General features: G+C 48.6%; 1 protein-coding gene across 1 annotated transcript; it reads left to right on the top strand.

Annotated features, from left to right (window-relative positions):
- The first annotated feature begins 4847 nt into the window (after positions 1 to 4847).
- On the top strand, positions 4848 to 19000 carry LOC132577576 (maestro heat-like repeat-containing protein family member 1). Its single transcript, XM_060247368.1, has 7 exons — positions 4848 to 4963; positions 5952 to 6083; positions 9182 to 9261; positions 10599 to 10704; positions 16566 to 16661; positions 18163 to 18267; positions 18980 to 19000. Exons 1-7 carry the CDS (start codon positions 4862 to 4864, stop codon positions 18998 to 19000), a joined length of 642 nt encoding a protein of 213 aa, XP_060103351.1. The 5' UTR covers positions 4848 to 4861.
- Positions 19001 to 19296: the final 296 nt, after the last annotated feature.

Below are 19296 nucleotides of genomic sequence, written 5' to 3'. Positions count from 1 at the left end.
GGGAGAACAAAAAAAGGTTATTCCACATGCCTTTTTAAGGAAGGAGCAAGAGAAAACATGGACAAGCACAATTCATCCTTCTGTAAAGGATGCTGCAGAATAAACATTCGATAAGATCTGTGTTATGCTTTAGAAGAAGAGGAAAGATATGGTGGCAAAACAATAATAACGAAGAGTTTGAAAGGAGATTATATATTCTTAGAACTATATAAGGAAGGTTTAAAAAGAGAAATGCAAAAAGATTAAACAGGAACTTGTGGAGAAGAAAATATTGTAAAAGCTTGTTTTCCATTGATAATAAATAGCATTTTTTAAAAAAAGCTTGGTCATTAGTGGATAAAATGGAGCTTCTCAGCTAGGATTGGGTGACAGACAGAGGGTTCTTTTCAGTTGGAAGATAAGTGACAGTTGGCAAACAGTTGGTAAATGACAGTTGGAACCCAGAAAGAGGAGTTGGGGGGAGTACCCAAACAGGAGAGGGCTAATGTTCCTGAATATGTATGAAGTTAGGAAAAGTTAGGAAAAATAGGTCAAAATTATAGGCTAAACATCAGCTAGAGGTAGGGCAGAATATATTTGTATTCTGTTTAATTGTATAATGTTGACCTCAGTCTTTTTATGCTTTTATCTAGATACATATATATTAAACATCTGGTTCTTTGAACTTAAAAACTGTGTCGAGATCCAGTTTATACAGCTCTTCTACCTAACACCTTACCTCACTACCAAAAGTCCGCCTTAAGAAGATATCAGTAAGGAAAGTAATAGTTCTACTGAACTAGAAAATAAAGGTACTGGTATATAGTATTACAGGAGTGGAAGCTACAATGTTGTTATTCCCACCAAGACTCAGTGGAGCAGGGAGCATACAGTGGATGAAACCAGCAATCCTACAAATTGGGAAATTATAAAATATACAAAGGGCCAGCTGGACATGTAATCTAAAAGGACTGCAAATAAAAGTTTATTATGATAAAAAAAAGTCTGTTTAGATTGAAGCATAATGCCACATGAAATTTATGCTTACATTATTTATATGACGAACAGGGTCTACTATCAAGTTATATATCAAAATATTAAAGAGTCCAGTAGCATGTTTAAGACTAACAAATCTTATCATAGCATAAGCTTTCGAGAAACACAGCTCTCTTTCTCAGATGCATATATATCAGTTGACTAACATCCCACAGATTCGAACATAGTTCCTCATTACCCCAATAAAAACCAACAGGTTCTTACTTTCATAGGTCTGTTGAGAATAATTATATGGAATAATTTTATTCTCTTAACTCCTACAGTAAGAGGAGCTAAAACATGTATTCAGTATTTCTGTTGTTGGGCATTGGCTATCAGAGGACCATAGATGGGTCTCTGTGGTTTGGCCTCAGGTGATACACCAGCTGAAAAACACGATCTCTGACGAAACACTTCAACAACTATAGATGGTGGCACAATAGGAGCTGTCAGGGGATGGCCTTTGGAGAACTTCTTTGTACAAAAACACATCAGAGCAAGGAGAAATTTCACTCCCCACAGCAAAGGTGAAGAGGCAGGTGTGCAAAGTATGGAGCCTTAATTCTCATCCAAGAAAAAAAAATCTCAAAGCATTGCCTATAGAATTGTTCACTACTTAGGGAACTGGAAGATGTACCGGTATATACTATAGACTGATAGCCTTTCAATCAGATTCTACATCCTCAAAAAATTTCAGGACAAAGCCCTGCTTTCCCTTCATTGCTGTCTCCTGAGAACAGTGTTTTCATTATGTTTCTGACAAGGAATATGTTGCCAAATTGTTAAACTGTTTCTGGCAATAAAATCTCCCATCAGAAACTAAATCAAAACAACAATCTCACAATAACTTGTTTTCTCAAGTCATACCACAGTATAAAATTATCTTTCCAACAAGTCCCATGGGGGTATACAAGAATGACTGGATTGAGAAAGTGCCTTTATTGTAGGCAAGAGACAGAAAGAGGGACATGAAATGAAAGACAGCATGCCCTCCAGATGAACACTCCTTCCAGGTCATACTGTAAAAGGGTGGAGTCGATGGATACAATCAACTCCATGGGTTGCCCTTTGCAGAATTCAAATCCTATTCCGGTCTTCTGACCATATGACCTTGATTCTGAAGTTCTACCTAAAGCTCTCTGGTTCTTAAGCTCTTTCTATCAAGCAGCTTTAAATCTGCACTCATTTTGCACTGTTTTAATAAAGAGACGACACTGAGAAAATGATAATAAACAGCACTCTAGAATGCCAACAATTGACAGTGTTCATTAGTAAACAGGAAGATTAAAAAAAAAAAGAATAGAAATACACAAAAGACAATGTACCCAGTATTCATGCCTGGATAATAGCCAGCGTTTCCATTGCTGCAAATGAGTATAGCTCTAACCAGGCCTTTTTTTGAGCAGGAACACTTACAGGAACGCCGTTCCGGCTGGCTTGGAGTCAAGAGTGTGGCATAATATGCAAATGAGTCCCTGCTAGGTTTTTATCTACAAAAAAGCCTTGTGTGAAACAATGGCGATGTCAGGGGGTATGGCATAATATGCAAATCAGTTTCTGCTGGGCTTTGTATACACCAAAAAGCCCTGGCTCTAATAGAATATCCTCCTCTCTACAGAGATATCCCAGCTCATTCAAACATTGTCCACAAAGGCCATGGAAGACAATTTTCATACAATGTAGAGGTTTGAGGGGCCCAAGCTTAGTGGAAATATAGACAAAGCAGAAGGCTACTACTAGCCAAATCTGTGACCATCTCTTTACTCTGTTCTAGATTCAAAGGATGAGTGGGTTCCTGTTGAAGAGTGGTGCAATGGTGGGCCCCATGAAAGATAGCAGCAGCCCTGAGGAAGAGGATGTTGCAGTTTCCACGTCTGGAAACAGGAAACCAGTTCTGGATGAAACACCAACAGCTCCTCCCAACAAAAGCTGGCTTCTTCTCTGCAAGGAAAAGAAGAAGATCTGCATACAGGCTGGGGGAAAGCTGAAGAAACTCTGTGAGTGCTGTATGCACAATAAAATCAGTCCCCAGGAGTGCACTTCTCAGGAGGGTCTGGAAATCACCTCTGTGAGAAGTTCTACAACATGTGAGTACAGAGATTCCAGGACTGGTACTGCCCTCACAGAAAAAAGTACTGTCTGGAACACCACTGAGTGTATTATTGAATCAGCTAGAAGCACATTGGACCTGATTCTATGGATGAGAAGAAATCTAGGGCTCATAGGATATTGTTAGGAGAATCCATCTGATTAGTTAGGATTGAAGGAACATTTGATGCTTAAGCATCCACACCTCTCTAAATAAAAGCTGTTTTGGTGACTGTCTCAGGGTGGTTGCCCCACCCCCACCTTTACCTGCTCCAGAAGAGACTCCAGCATGGGACAGCTTTGCTAGTAGGGGATGGGGTGTGTGTGAGGAGACAAAGAAAGGCCTAGGCCTCTTTGCCAGCATTGCACAGAAACTGACATCATCACACCAGTGATGCTTTGGTATTTAGACAAAAACTCTATGGTAAAATTGGCTTCTACCATAGAGGTTTTTTGCCCAAATACCGGACTATCACCCAGACATTGCTGGGATGATGATGTCACTTCCTGGGTGACACTGGCAATGAGGCCTAGACCTTCTCTGTTCTACTAGTAATTCCCACCACCACCAGCCAGCTGATTGGTGCCTGGGGGTAAGGCCAGGCAGCTTGGGACCCCATCTCAACTGAAGGGTCAGGCAATCCCAAGCTTTGCCCAGACACAAATGAGGCAGGCTGTCCCACAAGAGGCTGTGGAGAAAGGGATAAGGACAAGACCATGCCCCAAAATTCCCCAGCAGCAATTTCAAAGCTTGGCAAGCCTATTGCAGGTCTCAGATGGGAAGTAGGCTTCAAGCAGCAGACAACAGGCCAGAGGAGGAGGCCAGAATCAGCTGGGGGCTCCTGTAGCTGGTGAGGACAGAAAGGGCAGCTCATGCAATCTCAGGGGCAAGGAGGGCAGGAGAAGGGAAGGTCCAGTCAAGATGGCCAATGGTTCAGATTCCTTTCAATCACCATGAGCTTGCCCCTGAAGAGAGGGCATAGTGGGAGTCCAAGGTCAGCCTTAGGGATGGGAACAAACCAGCTCACAAACTAAAGTATGTGATGAATTTTGGCCAGTTCATGGTTCACAAACTGAAGTTCATGACAGGTCAACCAACCATGAACTTTCCATTAACTTTCAAGCAGTTCATGGCAGTTTGTGGTGGTTCATGAATGGAAATGTTCCCAGGTAGACTGTCTCTGCTTAATCAAAATGTTTACAAAGCTTCAAAGGTAGCGTGAGGTTCCCTGTGCATTAGGTCTGTGTAGCATGCAGGAGGTCCATTCTATAAACTTTTGAACCTGCACCAGACATTTCCCCAAAAAACACTTTTCTGGGAGCATCTTTGCTGGGGGGGGAGGGCATAGCTCAGACCCTCTATGTCCGATCTGCACATACCTTTGAGGACATGTAGAGGAGCATCAGGAGGAGATCCCCTGTGAGTATGATGTCTCTAGCTTGCACAGAGTCCATTCTATACACTCCCAAACCTGCACCTGTCATTTTTCCAGAAAGTACTTTTCTGGAGGCACCTTCTTTGGAGGGCTGTATCTCAGACTCCATGAACCCAATCCTCACCAAACCGGATGGCAGATAGAGGAGAGTCAGCCAGAGTTCCTTTGAGAGTTTGGTGTCTCTAGCACACTGTGGTCCTGGACCCCACCCTGGGTGAGATAGTAACAAAGAAAATGCCAGATCTGTTTTAAAGAAGAAAGCAGGTATTAATCTTTTCCCACATTCTTCATGTCCCCCCTCCCCAGTTTCAACATCAAGTGGTATGGGCTCCTGTTCAAATATGACTATAGCAAAGGAGGAGGACATCTCTTTGGCTGATGAGTCCTTTGACATCATCCTGGAGCAAATAAAGCATGGAGAGAAGGTAAAAGAAAACCTCTCCGGACAATCGTTTCCTGCATACAGGCCAAGACAAGTTGAATACTAGTTGCCTACCCCACAGGGTCCCAAGTAGGGTTGCCAATCTACAGTTAGAGGCACAGGATCCCCCGGTTTGGAGGTCCTCCCCCTGCTTCAGGGTTATCAGAAAACAGGGAAGGAGAGGGAAATGTCTACTGGGCACTCCATTTTTCCCTATGGAGACCAGTCCCCATAGGGTTTAATGGAAAATCAAGCCATTGATATCTGGAGCTCTGGGAAGGGTTGTTTTTTGAGGTAGAGGCACCACATTTTCAGCATAGCATCTGGCACCTCTCCTCAAAACACTTCCCAAGTTTCAAAAAGATTGGATGAGGGGGTCCAATTCTATGAGCCCCCAAAAATGGCATCCCTATCCTCCATTATTATTCCCAAATGGAGGGAAGGCATTTAAACTCCCTTTGGAGTTCAGCCATGCTTGTCACAACCTTGCTCCTGCCTCCACCCCTCAAAAGTCTCCTGTCTCCATCCCCAAAGTCCCCAGATTTTTCTTGAGTTGGACCTGGCAACCCTAATCCCAGGGTATGCCTCTTTGCTTCCTCTAGTTTTTTACTTGTGTATGCAGCATTCCATGCACAGAGAGGGACTAGCTAAGATATTTCAGGACAGAATCAAAGACTCTTGTAATCCAAACCAATTTGTCTTGGAGTGTTGCAATAATTTCCAGTATTCTTAATGCCAGGTGTACCTTCAATTGATATGCATTTTTGTACCTTTTATTTGTATGATTTAAGAGGTGCACACCAAGCTTCCTACTTGGAATTATATAATAGGTGCTGGATGTTCAGCCAGCTAGCAGGTCCTGAAACTGCCTTCAGTGCAAAGGAAGCTGCAAATTGTACCAGGGCTACTCCCATTTTAAGACACTGTGGGAAGGGTCTTATTTCAGACAAGGCACAAATCTCTTCCTAACAGCCTGACTCTTGCAATTCCAGAGATTCCAGGAGAAAATTTTAAACATCAGTTTCCTGAGTTCAATATCTGCACTTTGCAGGGATGCTGAAGAGAGCAGCTTGGAGGAACCACACCTGCCATACTCAAAAGCAACTTTGGCAGAGCATGTTGTGGTGAGATGCAGCATCAGCGGCCAGGTGGCATCAAAAGGGTGATGGGGAACCCTGTGTATGGATCCTAGGGTCCAAAGGGCAGGGGAGGGGGATACAGGAATCATGGGAGTGTTCAAGAAAAGGCATGTTGCAGTCACATCTGGAACAGAGCACCTCTCTTTTAGAAAAAAAAACCTGATACAGTATGAGCCTCATAGCCAGAAATTTTGGGGTGGGGGGGTCCAGGGGATAAAAGTTTGGGTGGGGAGGCCATGGGGCTTGGCTGCTTCTTCCAGCCGCCAGCTCTCTCTCTTGCCGGCTCTCTCTCATGCACTCTGTCACTCTCTCGTGCTCTGTGCTCTCTCACTTGCAGTCACTCTCTCTCCTACTCTCTCTCGCTGGGTCGGGGCAAAATTTCATCACCCTTCTCTCTCCTGTCCCCTCGGTTCCTTTGCCTGCTCTTCTCTTGCCAGGCCGCTCTCCCACACCCCCAATCAGGTTTCCTCTAGCGGCAGAGGCGGCTGCCAGAGCTGCCTCCAGAGGAATGTCACTGGAAACACTTTGGGGGGGGGGGGAGGGATGTGAGGTGGCTCATGCTTCAGGGCCCCTGGCTTCTTGCAGACTTGCCCCCATCAAAATTTTTTGTCCCCCCACCCCACCCGCCCTGCCCTGCCTAAAGAGGGCCTGATGAGGACCCTGGTGCCGCTGCCTGCCTGCTGCCATCTGCTTTCCCTGGCTCCCAAATCTCAGCGACCCTGGGAACCTTGCGCTCACTCCCTTCTTCTCCGGGGCTCCCTGCCTCATCCCCCCCCCCCCCGGCTTCGATGGAGCGGGTCCGCACTGCCCTCCCCTTCCGCTGTCCTCTGGCCTCGAGGTGGGGTGGAGCGCCTGGCTTGCTTTCCACTGCGGAGCCAGAAGTCAAGGAGCGGCAGCAGCATTCCCCCAGAGGAGGAGTTGCCTGAGGCCTGCACTCCACACAGGGCATGCCTTGGCTTTCACGCCTATGAACATATGAAGCTGCTTTATACTGAATCAGACCCTTGCTCCATCAAGGTCAGTATTGTCTTCTCAGACTGGCAGCGGCTCTCCAGGGTCTCAAGCTGAGGTTTTTCACACCTATTTGCCTGGACCCTTTTTAGTAGGAGATGTCTACTGTAATCTTTCATTGAAATCTGCCTCTGTTCCTGAGGACTGGAAGGTAGCAAATGTCACCCCCATCTTTAAAAAGGGTTCCAGAGGAGATCTGGGAAATTACAGGCCAGTCAGTCTGACTTCAATACCGGGAAAGTTGGTAAAAAACATTATCTAGGACAGAATGAGTAGGCACATTGATGAACATGGGTTATTGAGGAAGACTTAGCATGGGTTCTGTAAGGGAAGATCTTGCCTCACTAACTTGTTACATTTCTTTGAGGGGGTGAACAAACATGTGGACAAAGGAGACCCAATAGATGTTGTTTACCTTGACTTCGAGAAAGCTTTTGATAAAGTTCCTCATCAAAGGCTCCTTAGAAAGCTTGAGAGTCATGGAGTTAAAGGACAGGTCCTCTTGTGGATCAAAAACTGGCTGAGTAATAGGAAGCAGAGAGTGAGTATAAATGGGCAGTCTTCGCAGTGGAGGACGGAAAGCAGTGGGGTGCCGCAGGGCTCAGTACTGGGTCCCATGCTCTTTAACTTGTTCATAAATGATTTAGAGCTGGGAGTGAGCAGTGAAGTGGCCAAGTTTGCGGATGACGCTAAATTGTTCAGGGTGGTGAGAACCAGAGAGGATTGTGAGGAACTCCAAAGAGATCTGTTGAGGCTGGGTGAGTGGGCGTCAACGTGGCAGATGCGGTTCAATGTGGCCAAATGCAAAGTAATGCACCTTGGGGCCAAGAATCCCAGCTACGAATACAAGTTGATGGGATGTGAACTGGCAGAGACTGACCAAGAGAGAGATCTTGGGGTCGTGGTAGATAACTCACTGAAAATGTCAAGACAGTGTGCGTTTGCAATAAAAAAGGCCAACGCCCTGCTGGGAATTATTAGGAAGGGAATTGAAAACAAATCAGCCAGTATCATAATGCCCCTGTATAAATCGATGGTGCGGTCTCATTTGGAGTACTGTGTGCAGTTCTGGTCGCCGCACCTCAAAAAGGGTATTATAGCATTGGAGAAAGTCCAGAAAAGGGCAACTAGAATGATTAAAGGGTTGGAACACTTTCCCTATGAAAAAAGGTTGAAACGTTTGGGACTCTTTAGCTTGGAGAAACATCGACTGCGGGGTGACATGATAAGAGGTTTACAAGATAATGCATGGGATGGAGAAAGTAGAGAAAGAAGTACTTTTCTCCCTTTCTCACAATACAAGAACTCGTGGGCATTCGATGAAATTGCTGAGCAGACAGGTTAAAACGGATAAAAGGAAGTACTTCTTCACCCAAAGGGTGATTAACGTGGAATTCACTGCCACAGGAGGTGGTGGCAGCCACAAGCATAGCCACCTTCAAGAGGGATTTAGAGAAAAATATGGAGCAGAGGTCCATCAGTGGCTATTAGCCACAGTGTGTGTGTGTGTGTGTGTGTGTGTGTGTGTATGTATATATATATACATATATATGACACAGAGTGTTGGACTGGATGGGCCATTGGCCTGATCCAACACGGCTTCTCTTATGTTCTTATGCCAGGGATTGAACCTGGGACCTTCTGCTTACCAAGCAGATGCTTTACTACTGAGCCACCATCCCTCCCCTTGACACAGGGACCGCTCTCCCATGCTCTCTTTCGCTGTTACTCTCTCTTGCAAGGAGGAGGGGGGGAGAAATAGCCTGGGAATGGAGGGACCCTACAGAGGGAAGGGGGGGGTTAAATATAGCAGCCTGGCCTGACCCCGCAGCTGCCCCCGCCCCCCCCCCCCAGCTACGGGCCCGTTGATACCTTACATTTGTATGGCTGATCCAAAGCCACTTGTGAAAAGCATATCACAGAAAAGGGACAGACAAATGTGGCTGGATGGTCAAGTTCAAAGTATGGAAATCGGATTGGAGAAACGATATGTCAAGTTGCCCTCCACAAATCTCGGAGCTGATGATCTACTGACTATCATTGTTTGAAGTTGACTAATTTCTTTTTCCTAGATGCTGATGGCAAATCTACCTGAACGGTCAGTGCCAAACACTACCCTGATCTGCGCTATGTTTGCTATCCAGAATCTCAGGTATCACTATCCATGAGAAAAGCATTCCAGTTCAAGCACTAGAGTTCATAAAGCACATGGTTCAATAGGGAAGGGGTGAGATTTCTGGCAAAAATGATTACTATTGCCTGCTTGCATTCGTATTATGTTGATGAACTTCTGCTCTATTTTTTTCAGTATTCTTGCTAATATTTCTAATTGTCATGGTGCTACCTCCTGATGGACATCAAACATAGTCTTAAGCACCATGTGCAAAACAACTGAATTTACTGTGCTGCCATCCAAATTGACTTTTACCTTCTCTATGCAAAGTTCTGTAAATTTTTCTTCACAAGTCCAATGCCTAGGTATAATCCTTGGCTTTTCCAGATAATTCCTACTTCTCCTTTAATGCCATTGACCTATGCCTCCAGCTTAAATCCAGAAAAGGTATGTGCTAGCCGTCAGAAATGCCAAGACCACTGTCATTGTATGTTGTAGTTGGGTAGGAATTACCCAAGTGCCATTTTTCTCCATGGCTAAAAGTTTTAACCAAGTTCTCATTCTGGAAAATATGGTTTCTATTTATACTCTTGAACTATTTACTTTACACTTTTCAAAAATACTAATTTAGTGGTGTATAATTGACTATACTAGCTAGGTAAACCTTTTTTAGAAGTTTAATTTAAGGAAAAAAGAATCCATCAACCTAAATTCTGAGAAATCATAGCCTGATGTATTAGAGGAGTAATAAAGCTATGAAATTAGATCCAGGTTGGTAGCTATGTTTGTCTGAAGCAACAGAACAAAGTTGGAGTCCAATGGCACCTTAAAGACTATCCAAGTTTTATTCAGCTTTTGTGTGGACACACACTTCATCAGACAGAATGACTTGCCAATCCATACGTACAAGGCAGGGGTTGAACAGCAAATTGGTATGCAAGCATACAATATAATGAAATGTTTTAACAGATGCAAACAAGAACAAGCTAAGTTTATAATTGAATCTTGATCATCTTATAAACTTAGCTTATTCTTGTTTGCATCTGATAAAACATTTCATTATATTGTGTGCTTACACAGCAATTTGCTGTTCAACCTCTGCCTTATACGTATGGACTGGTAAGTCTCATTCCCTTCCATCTGACACATGAAAGCTCACACCCTGAATAAAACTTTGTTGGTCTTTAAGGTGCCATTGGACTCAAACTTTGTTCTAAAGCTATGAAATTATGGTGGCCAGCACCCTTCCTGCAGGACACTGGCAAAAGGCAGGGTTATGAGAAGGCGTATCAAACGCTCTGTCCAGGGCCAGCCTAACTGAAGATCCTTCTGTTACACAGAGCATCATCTAACATCTGAACATCTTGCTCCATCAGCAAACTCAAGCCACCCCTTCCCACAGATGTGGAATCCAGTATTCTGCGGTTTGCTCTTCAGGGTGTTTTAAGTATGGACATTGAGGAGGCCAATGCCCACAGTCAGGTGAGCTGTGGTCCAACTCATCAGTGTTGAGGAGAAAACACTGTGGTGTGACTGTGAGAACTGATACCTTCTCAGACTCCAATGGCTGCAATTAATTCCATGTAATGGGTAGAAGTAAATGCCCCAGGCGAGAAGGGGATGAAATCTTGCTATAGTACATGAACTCCATCTGATTCAGATTCTCCTCAATCCCTGAAACTGCTTGTAGCAGAAGCATATCAGTTTCTGATCAGTTGATCAGTCTACTCGTACCTGTGCTTTGTCACGGCTGGGGGCCGGGTCAGGCAAAGTCCAGAGGCAGTCCGAGGTCTGTAGCCAGCAAGCAGGAGAGTCCAAGGTGCCAAATCCAAATCGCTGTGCAAGTATCACAGGTCCGAGGTCCAGAAGCCGAGGTCAGGGAGTCCAGAAGTCAAAAGCCAAAGTCAGGGAGTCAGGAACCAAAGTCAAGCCGGAGTGGATGCTAGAACGTCAGGGAGATGACTAGTTGCTTCCACAAAGCCTCCTCCCAAAGCCCACAGCTATATAGCCCTCTGCTGGCTGTTGCCCATTTGGGCTAATTGCTGGCTCTGGGAGGCAGCCAGGATCCTGTTACAACTCAAGCATCCTTGCCCTTAGGAGGGCCAGAATCCTCTCAAAACTCAGGACTCAGGGAGCGTCTTGCTTGTGAGCGTGCCGCCCTCCTCCGATCCCTGAGGTTCTGACGGAGGCGGTCACGCACACGAGCCATCCGAGAGGGCGAGGCAGGGGGGCTGGGATCTTCTTCAGCAGGAGGCAGGGGTACTGGTGCAGGTGGCAGGGGTACAGTTTCCTCGGCAGACTCGTCTTCCTCTGCAGGGTCCCCAGCACCCATGACACTATCCCCCCCCCAGGGCCCCCCTCCGTCGAGGGACCTGGGAGGTCAGGGTGGTCGTTGTGGAACTGTTGCACCAAGTCCGGTGCATGAAGATTGTCCACGGGCTCCCAAGACCGGTCTTCTGGGCCGTATCCCTCCCAGTCCACAAGGTACTGGAGGCCTCCGTGATGGTACCGGGAGTCCAGGATCTGGCGCACCTCGTATTCTTCCTCGTCATCCACCAACACTGGTGGTGGCGGTGGTGGGCAAGGAGGCCGAGCTGGGTCAGGGGGTGCAGCTGAAACAAGGAGGGAGCGATGGAACACAGGGTGAATGCGGAGGTGAGGTGGCAACTGGAGCCTGAAGGCGATGGGGTTTATTTGGTCCATGACGGGGTAGGGTCCGATGAACCGCGCATCCAGCTTGTGAGACCGACCAGGCCGGTGCAGGTAGTGAGTTGAGAGCCACACCTGATCCCCCGGCTGGACTGGGGGGCCTTCCTGCATCTTCCGGTCCGCAGCCAGTTTATAGGCTTCCTTGGCCCGCTGTAGCTGCTCTCGGAGCAAGTCCTGGCTGGCGCGTAGTTCTTGCAGGTAGGCCTCGACGGCGGGGACATTCGTGGGTGGCAGGATCGCCAGGAAGAACCGAGGGTGGTAGCTGTAGGTTGCAGCAAACGGGGTCATTTGGGTAGACGAGTGGACCGCGTTGTTGTATGCAAACTCCGCTAGAGGCAACAGAGTGGTCCAGTCATCCTGCTGGTAGCAGGTGTAGCAGCGGAGATATTGCTCTAGCGTGGCATTGGTGCGCTCTGTCTGACCATCTGTCTGCGGGTGGTAGGCTGAGGACAGGTGAACTCGAGTACCCAGGCTGGAATGGAGGGCTTGCCAGAACCGAGAGGAGAACTGGGGCCCCCGGTCTGAGATCAGGTGGGCTGGGAGTCCGTGCAGACGAAAGATGTGTTGCAGGTAGAGCTGAGCTGCCTCCTGAGCTGTGGGAAGTTTCGGGCACGGAATGAAGTGGGCCATCTTGGTAAATAGGTCGACGACCACCAAGATGCAAGTCTGACCTTTGGATCGTGGGAGTTCCATGATGAAGTCCATCGAGATGGTATCCCAGGGTCCTGAGGGTGTGGGCAAGGGCTGTAACAACCCCGAGGGTTTGGCCGGGACGTCTTTGGCCCGCCAACAGACGTCACAGGAGCTGACATAACGGGCAACATCGGAGCGAACTTGTGGCCACCAGAATTCTCGCGTCAGCAAGTGGGTGGTCTTATGCTGTCCGAAGTGCCCGGCGGGCAACGAGTCGTGGGTCAGGCGTAGCACTTCTGTCCGTAAGGGCCCGGGCGGCACATAGAGGCATTCACGGTGTAGCAAGAGACCGCCTCGAGTCGTGAACTCGCCTTCCGAGTCATCTTGGAGGGCCTGGAGGTGTTGCTGGACCCAGGGATCGTTGGCCGGGCTAGCACGAATGTCCTCCACGAGTGTGGGTGAAGTGGAGGTGGCTGCAAACACTGAGGGCGGCAGGATGGGAGCAGCGGGCGCGGCCTCAGTTGAAGCAGGGGCGTATTCCGGTTTCCGGGAGAGTGCATCTGCTTTCCGGTTCTGGGTATGGGGGATGTAGGAGATCTGGAAGTCAAAGCGAGAGAAGAATAGGGACCACCGGATCTGGCGCTGGTTGAGACGGCGGGTGGTCTGGAGGTGCTCTAAGTTCCGGTGGTCGGTGAGCACTTGAACAGGGTGGCGAGCCCCTTCGAGGTAATGCCTCCAAACCTCAAAAGCCGCCTTGATCGCGAGCAACTCTCTCTCCCAGATGGTGTAGTTCCTCTCCGCAGCGGTGAGCTGGCACGAGTAATAGGCGCAGGGCTGGAGTGGCTGAGACGGCTCCTCGCACTGGGACAGCACTTCTCCCAGGGCCACGTTGGAGGCATCAGCTTCCACCGTAAAGGGAAGCTGGGGGTCAGGGTATCTCAGGAGTGGCCCGGTGGCAAAACGGGTCTTCAGAGTGGAGAAGGCGTTATCGGCCTCTGGGGACCAGCAGAAGGGTTCTTTGGGGCGGAGTAGTTGAGTCAGGGGTGTTGTCAGGGAGGCATAGGCCGGGATGAATTGCCGATAGTAGTTGGCAAACCCAAGGAACCGCTGCAGGTCTTTGCGATTCTGAGGAGCCTGCCAGGTCAGGACCGCTTCCACTTTTTTCGGGTCCATGAGGATCCCCTGCGGTGACACAATGTGACCGAGGAATTCGACAGAGCGCAGGTCGAAGTCGCACTTCTCCAGCTTGGCGTAGAGGCCATGGGTTCGTAGGTGCTGCAGGACCTGGCGGACGTGCTCGGCGTGCTGGGCAGGATCGCGGGAGTAGATTAGATGTCATCTAGATATATGATTGCGAAGCGGTCGAGCAGGTCCCGGAATATGTCGTTCAAGAACCTCTGGAAGACAGCGGGAGCGTTCGTCAATCCGAAGGGCATCACCAGGTGCTCGTACTGCCCGTATCGGGTCCCAAAGGCGGTCTTCCATTCGTCTCCGGGCCGTATGCGCACCAAATTGTACGCTCCACGGAGGTCCAGCTTGGTATAGAGTTGGGCCCCCTTTAAGCGATCCAAGAGTTCAGGGATCAGTGGTAGAGGGTACCAGTCGCGGATGGTGATTTTGTTCAGGGCCTTGTAATCATTGCACAGTCGGATCTCCCCACTTTTCTTCTTCACGAAGAGGACTGGGGCAGACAGGGGAGAGGTTGAGGGTCGGATGAATCCGCGTTTCAGGTTCTTATCTAGGAAGTCTCGCAGAGCGGCCAACTCAGGCTCTGACATTGGATACAGACGCCCCACCGGGAGTGGTGGCCCAGGTACCAAGTCAATGGCACAGTCATAGGGCCGGTGAGGGGGAAGCTGATCCGCCCCTGTCTCCTCGAAGACATCGGCGAAATCCACATACTTCTGAGGGAGCTGAGGACCACCACTCGGGATGCCAGCTGCCAGAGTGGTGGGAGGAGGCAGGTGGGGGCATGGGTCTCGGAAACATAGTTCCTGCTGGGCCCAGTCCACGATGGAGTTGTGCAGCTTCAGCCAGGAAAGGCCCAGAATCAGTGGGAAGCGAGGTATGCGGGCGACATTAAACTGCAGCTGTTCTTGGTGCTGCTGGACGTGGAAAGTGATGGGACAGGTCTCCTGGGTGACGGGCCCAGAATGGAGGAGGCGCCCGTCAATAGCCTCCACCAGCGACGGAATCGCTTTTGTCTGCACCGGAATCTGGTGCTGCTTCACAAAGGCGGCGTCTATAAAACAGTGGGCTGCTCCCGAGTCCAGCATGGCATACACGAACAGCCAGCGTTCGTCAGGCAGACGGAGTTTGACAGGTAGCAGGAACGGGCCCGGGGTCTCAGCCCACTGTTCGGAGGACCCAGCTAGTCGCCCCAGGCTGAGGGGTCCACTTACTCCTGGGGCTGCCCTTTTGGCGGCGGTGGCAGCGAAGGTCCGGGTGTCCGATGCTTAGCAGGACAGCCGGAGGCATAGTGGCCTGCCGTACCGCAGTAGAGGCACAAATTCTGCGTGCGGCGTCTGGCCTTTTCCTCTGGGGTCAGGCGGGGTCGAGCAGCTCCAAGCTGCATAGGCCCATCCTTGGCGCTGGTACTAGCTAGGGACGGGCTAGGAGCCAAGTGGCATGGCGCAGGGAGCTGGCGCCCTCTGGTCTTGGCTTGGCGGCGACTTTCCAGGCGGCCATCGATGCGGAGGCAGAGGGTGATAAGTTGTTGGAGCGTGGGTGGTTGCTCCACCCTGGCCAGCTCATCCAGGACCTCCTCTGCCAACCCCTCGGTAAACTGGTCCATCTGGGCAGCCTCATTCCATGCCAGGTCTTGGGTCAGGAGCTTGAATTCGGTGGCATATTGGGCCACCGAGGAGTTGCCTTGCTTCAGTGCCCTGATCTTCCGGTTGGCTGTGCCTGCTTGGACTGGGCTAGAGAAAGCAGCAGACAGGTGGGCCTCAAACCCCTGGTAATTAGTTAGTAGGGGAGAGGACGTGACCAGCAAGGGTGTGGCCCATTTGGCCGCCTGCCCCTTTAACAGACTGATGATGAAACACACCTTTGTCTTGTCATTGAGGAAGTCCCGTGCTCTCAGTTCAAAGTACAGCCGGCACTGTGCTAGGAAGGCAGGAAATTCTTCCACGGCACCCCCAAACCTGTCAGGTGGGGGAACTGGGCACTTGGCTGGAGCACTGGCCGCAGGTTGTTGCTGCAAGTGCACTACTGCCTGTGTTAGCTGCTGTACCTGGGCTTGGAGCGCAGCCAGTAGTTCTGTGGTTTCACTTGCTTCAGCCTCCATCCTGTGGAGTGGGTGTTTGTCAGGTGGAAGCAATCTGTCACGGCTGGGGCCGGGTCAGGCAAAGTCCAGAGGCAGTCCGAGGTCTGTAGCCAGCAAGCAGGAGAGTCCAAGGTGCCAAATCCAAATCGCTGTGCAAGTATCACAGGTCCGAGGTCCAGAAGCCGAGGTCAGGGAGTCCAGAAGTCAAAAGCCAAAGTCAGGGAGTCAGGAACCAAAGTCAAGCCGGAGTGGATGCTAGAACGTCAGGGAGATGACTAGTTGCTTCCACAAAGCCTCCTCCCAAAGCCCACAGCTATATAGCCCTCTGCTGGCTGTTGCCCATTTGGGCTAATTGCTGGCTCTGGGAGGCAGCCAGGATCCTGTTACAACTCAAGCATCCTTGCTCTTAGGAGGGCCAGAATCCTCTCAAAACTCAGGACTCAGGGGAGCGTCTTGCTTGTGAGCGTGCCGCCCTCCTCCGATCCCTGAGGTCCTGACGGAGGCGGTCACGCACACGAGCCACCCGAGAGGGCGAGGCAGGGGGGCTGGGATCTTCTTCAGCAGGAGGCAGGGGTACTGGTGCAGGTGGCAGGGGCACAGTTTCCTCGGCAGACTCGTCTTCCTCTGCAGGGTCCCCAGCACCCATGACATGCTTTAATGAAAAGAGAGATGTGGGTCAGATAAGTGAATGAAGCCTCCATGCTCTGGCTTATATAACTTTCTTTCCTTTCAGGCACTTTACAAAACTTCCTCAGATACATTGCAGGCAATGCTGAAGGGGCTGCTGGAGGAAGAGCCAACAACTGGGCACCTCCTCTTCATACTGGAGGTGAGAAGGCGGTATAGAAGGGTGGAGGAATCTGCTACCCTTAAAACTATAATCAAAAAAACAAACAGCAATTAAATAAATTCCATGCATTCTATTTTAGTGTATTCTATTTAAGCATAACAGTAAAGTTAATAATGCATATAGAATCAGTATAATATATAATAGTGCATATATAATCCATATAAATTTGCAATTCAATCTATATATATAAAGTCTCAGGTCTGTACAATGTTCTCAATTCAAAGTCCATTCAAATATCACCCACATAATGAACTGTTGACAACTTTTCATTTACCAAGTTGCGGTTGCAGTCAAACCACCAAAATTGCTGATGCATAAATCTTGCTTTAAATAACACACCATGACAAGAAGCCAGCTACAATTAGCCTCTTCAGAGAACTCCTTTTTCACGGATGAAGAATGCACTTTTCCCTCATAAATAACAATCAGTCCTGGAGCTATAAGTCATACAAAGTCATTACCAGTATAAGTTAAACTGAGGTGGGTATAAACTGAAGTGGGTACAAAAATAATATATCATCACACTTACTATATCAAAGGTACAAATGACTTTTCACCACAATTTTTCCTTATGGCTATCACACTTAATACAAGCAAGAGACTGAAAAGGACAATATAACAATTGCCACCTTCTTGGCACACCTGATCCAGGAAAGAATCACATTCTATATACACACATACATCTGACACCAGTATGAGTCTGAATGACCAAAAAAACCAAGCAGCAACATAACAGAAGTACAGCCATTTTAGAATCTTTCAGAATCTACAAACCAGGAGAAAAAGTCTGCTGTACAGGCAGACTTGTCAATACCAGGGTTTAGTGCAGGGGTGGCCAAACTTGCTTAACATAAGAACCACATAGAATAAATGTCAGATTTTTGAGAGCCACAAGAGGGAGGGAGGGGGGAAGGGAAGGGAAGGGAAGGGAAGGGAAGGGAAGGGAAGGGAAGGGAAGGGAAGGGAAGGAAAGGAAAGGAAAGGAAAGGAAAGGAAAGGAAGGAAAGGAAAGGAAAGGAAAGGAAAGGAAAGGAAAGGAAAGGAAAGGAAAGGGAAGGGAGGGAGGGAGGGAGGGAGGGAGGGAGGGAGGGAGGGAGGGAGGGAGGAAGGAAGGAAGGAAGGAAGGAAGGAAGGAAGGAAGGAAGGAAGGAAGGAAGGAAGGAAGGAAGGAAGGAAGGAAGGAAGGAAGGAAGGAAGGAAGGAAGGAAGGAAGGAAGGAAGGAAGGAAGGAAGGAAGGAAGGAAGGAAAATAGATGGGGGAGGGAAGGGAGAGGTAAAAAAAACCCTTTAAATGTATTCTTCAAGCTGCCTGTTGGCTTGGCGAAGTGATTTAAAGAGAGAAATGCCTTCTCTAAGCCAACCAACAGGGTGGTGGAGGTTTCGAGAGCCACACAAACCACAGTTTGGTCACCCCTGGCTTAGTGTAATGTATCAGCCTGACAGAGATCGTGCAATGATTCTGAACTGCTTCTGCCTACAGCACATTAACTTCTGGATCAAATCCAGAGATCCTAAGGAGAGAGCCAGGGCTCAGAAAGTCAGCACAGCCCTGCTCCAACATGCAGTGCTCTCCTCACATTTTGATGTAAGTATCCCGCTGCCCCCCCCCCCCCCACACACACACACACACACAATGTTGGCAGCCTTGGATTGGGAAAAACAAGAGCTGGGAGAAGCGGACCAAAGAGCAGCTTCTTTAGGGAGAAAGCCTGAAAGCTGAAATGTACTATTTGGTTCTAATTAGCTTTAGGCTAATATCATAACTCACATATGTAGGAGGAGAATGAAATAGGAATGGGATAGTACAACACAGGTGTGGCAAAATGTATTGCACCATTTCAGTCCTCTGAAGAGTAAACAGCACATTAACCTATGAAATCGACTTTGTATTCCCCAGCAGGCAATCTAATTGCAGGCTTCTATGTTGTAGAACTCCTAACCTGGATAGTCCAGGCTAGTCTGATCTCATAAGCTAAGCAAGGTCAGCCATGGCCAGTATTTGGATGGGAGACCTAGCCATGACACAGAGGCAGACAGTGGTAAACCACCGAATCTGGATGTCCCTTGCCCATGGGGACATCTATAAGTCAGCTGTGACTTGATGGCATTTTCCACCACCAAACTGGGCAGAAGAGCATCGTCTCCTTTACCTTGTCTATTCACTTTGTGAATGAGGGACATTCTTTAGAGCAAGGATTTCTACCACCCAGGAATTTGCAGGACAGAGATTAAATAGAAAGATGAACAATTGATAGGGGCATGTGGATAGACATCCCTCTTGTCTTCTATCCCATTAGGATTTGATGACCTCCCACTGATGGGACGCCATGTTGCAGTACTCGCCCTCTATCTAACAGATTCCAGCCAAGATGTGAGTGAGCAGGCCAGGGAGGGAATCATGTGCCTTTACAACATGCATCTGCATCGAAGTAAGTAAACTGGAAAGAATGAGACCAGCAGTCCATTTCTGGGAGGCCCAAATTCCTAACTCACTTCTCCAATCCCTACCCCAAACCATAAGTACATTCAGAAACAGGCATAAGACCATCCCCCAAGCCGTTATGCCACAGAGAGCACTTTACTTCTGCTGTCTTTCTTTCAGATGAGCTCATGG

Source organism: Heteronotia binoei, chromosome 9 (genome assembly GCF_032191835.1).
Source record: "Heteronotia binoei isolate CCM8104 ecotype False Entrance Well chromosome 9, APGP_CSIRO_Hbin_v1, whole genome shotgun sequence".
Classification (NCBI taxonomy): Eukaryota; Metazoa; Chordata; class Lepidosauria; order Squamata; family Gekkonidae; genus Heteronotia; species Heteronotia binoei.
This window is presented reverse-complemented; position numbering and strand designations above follow the sequence as displayed.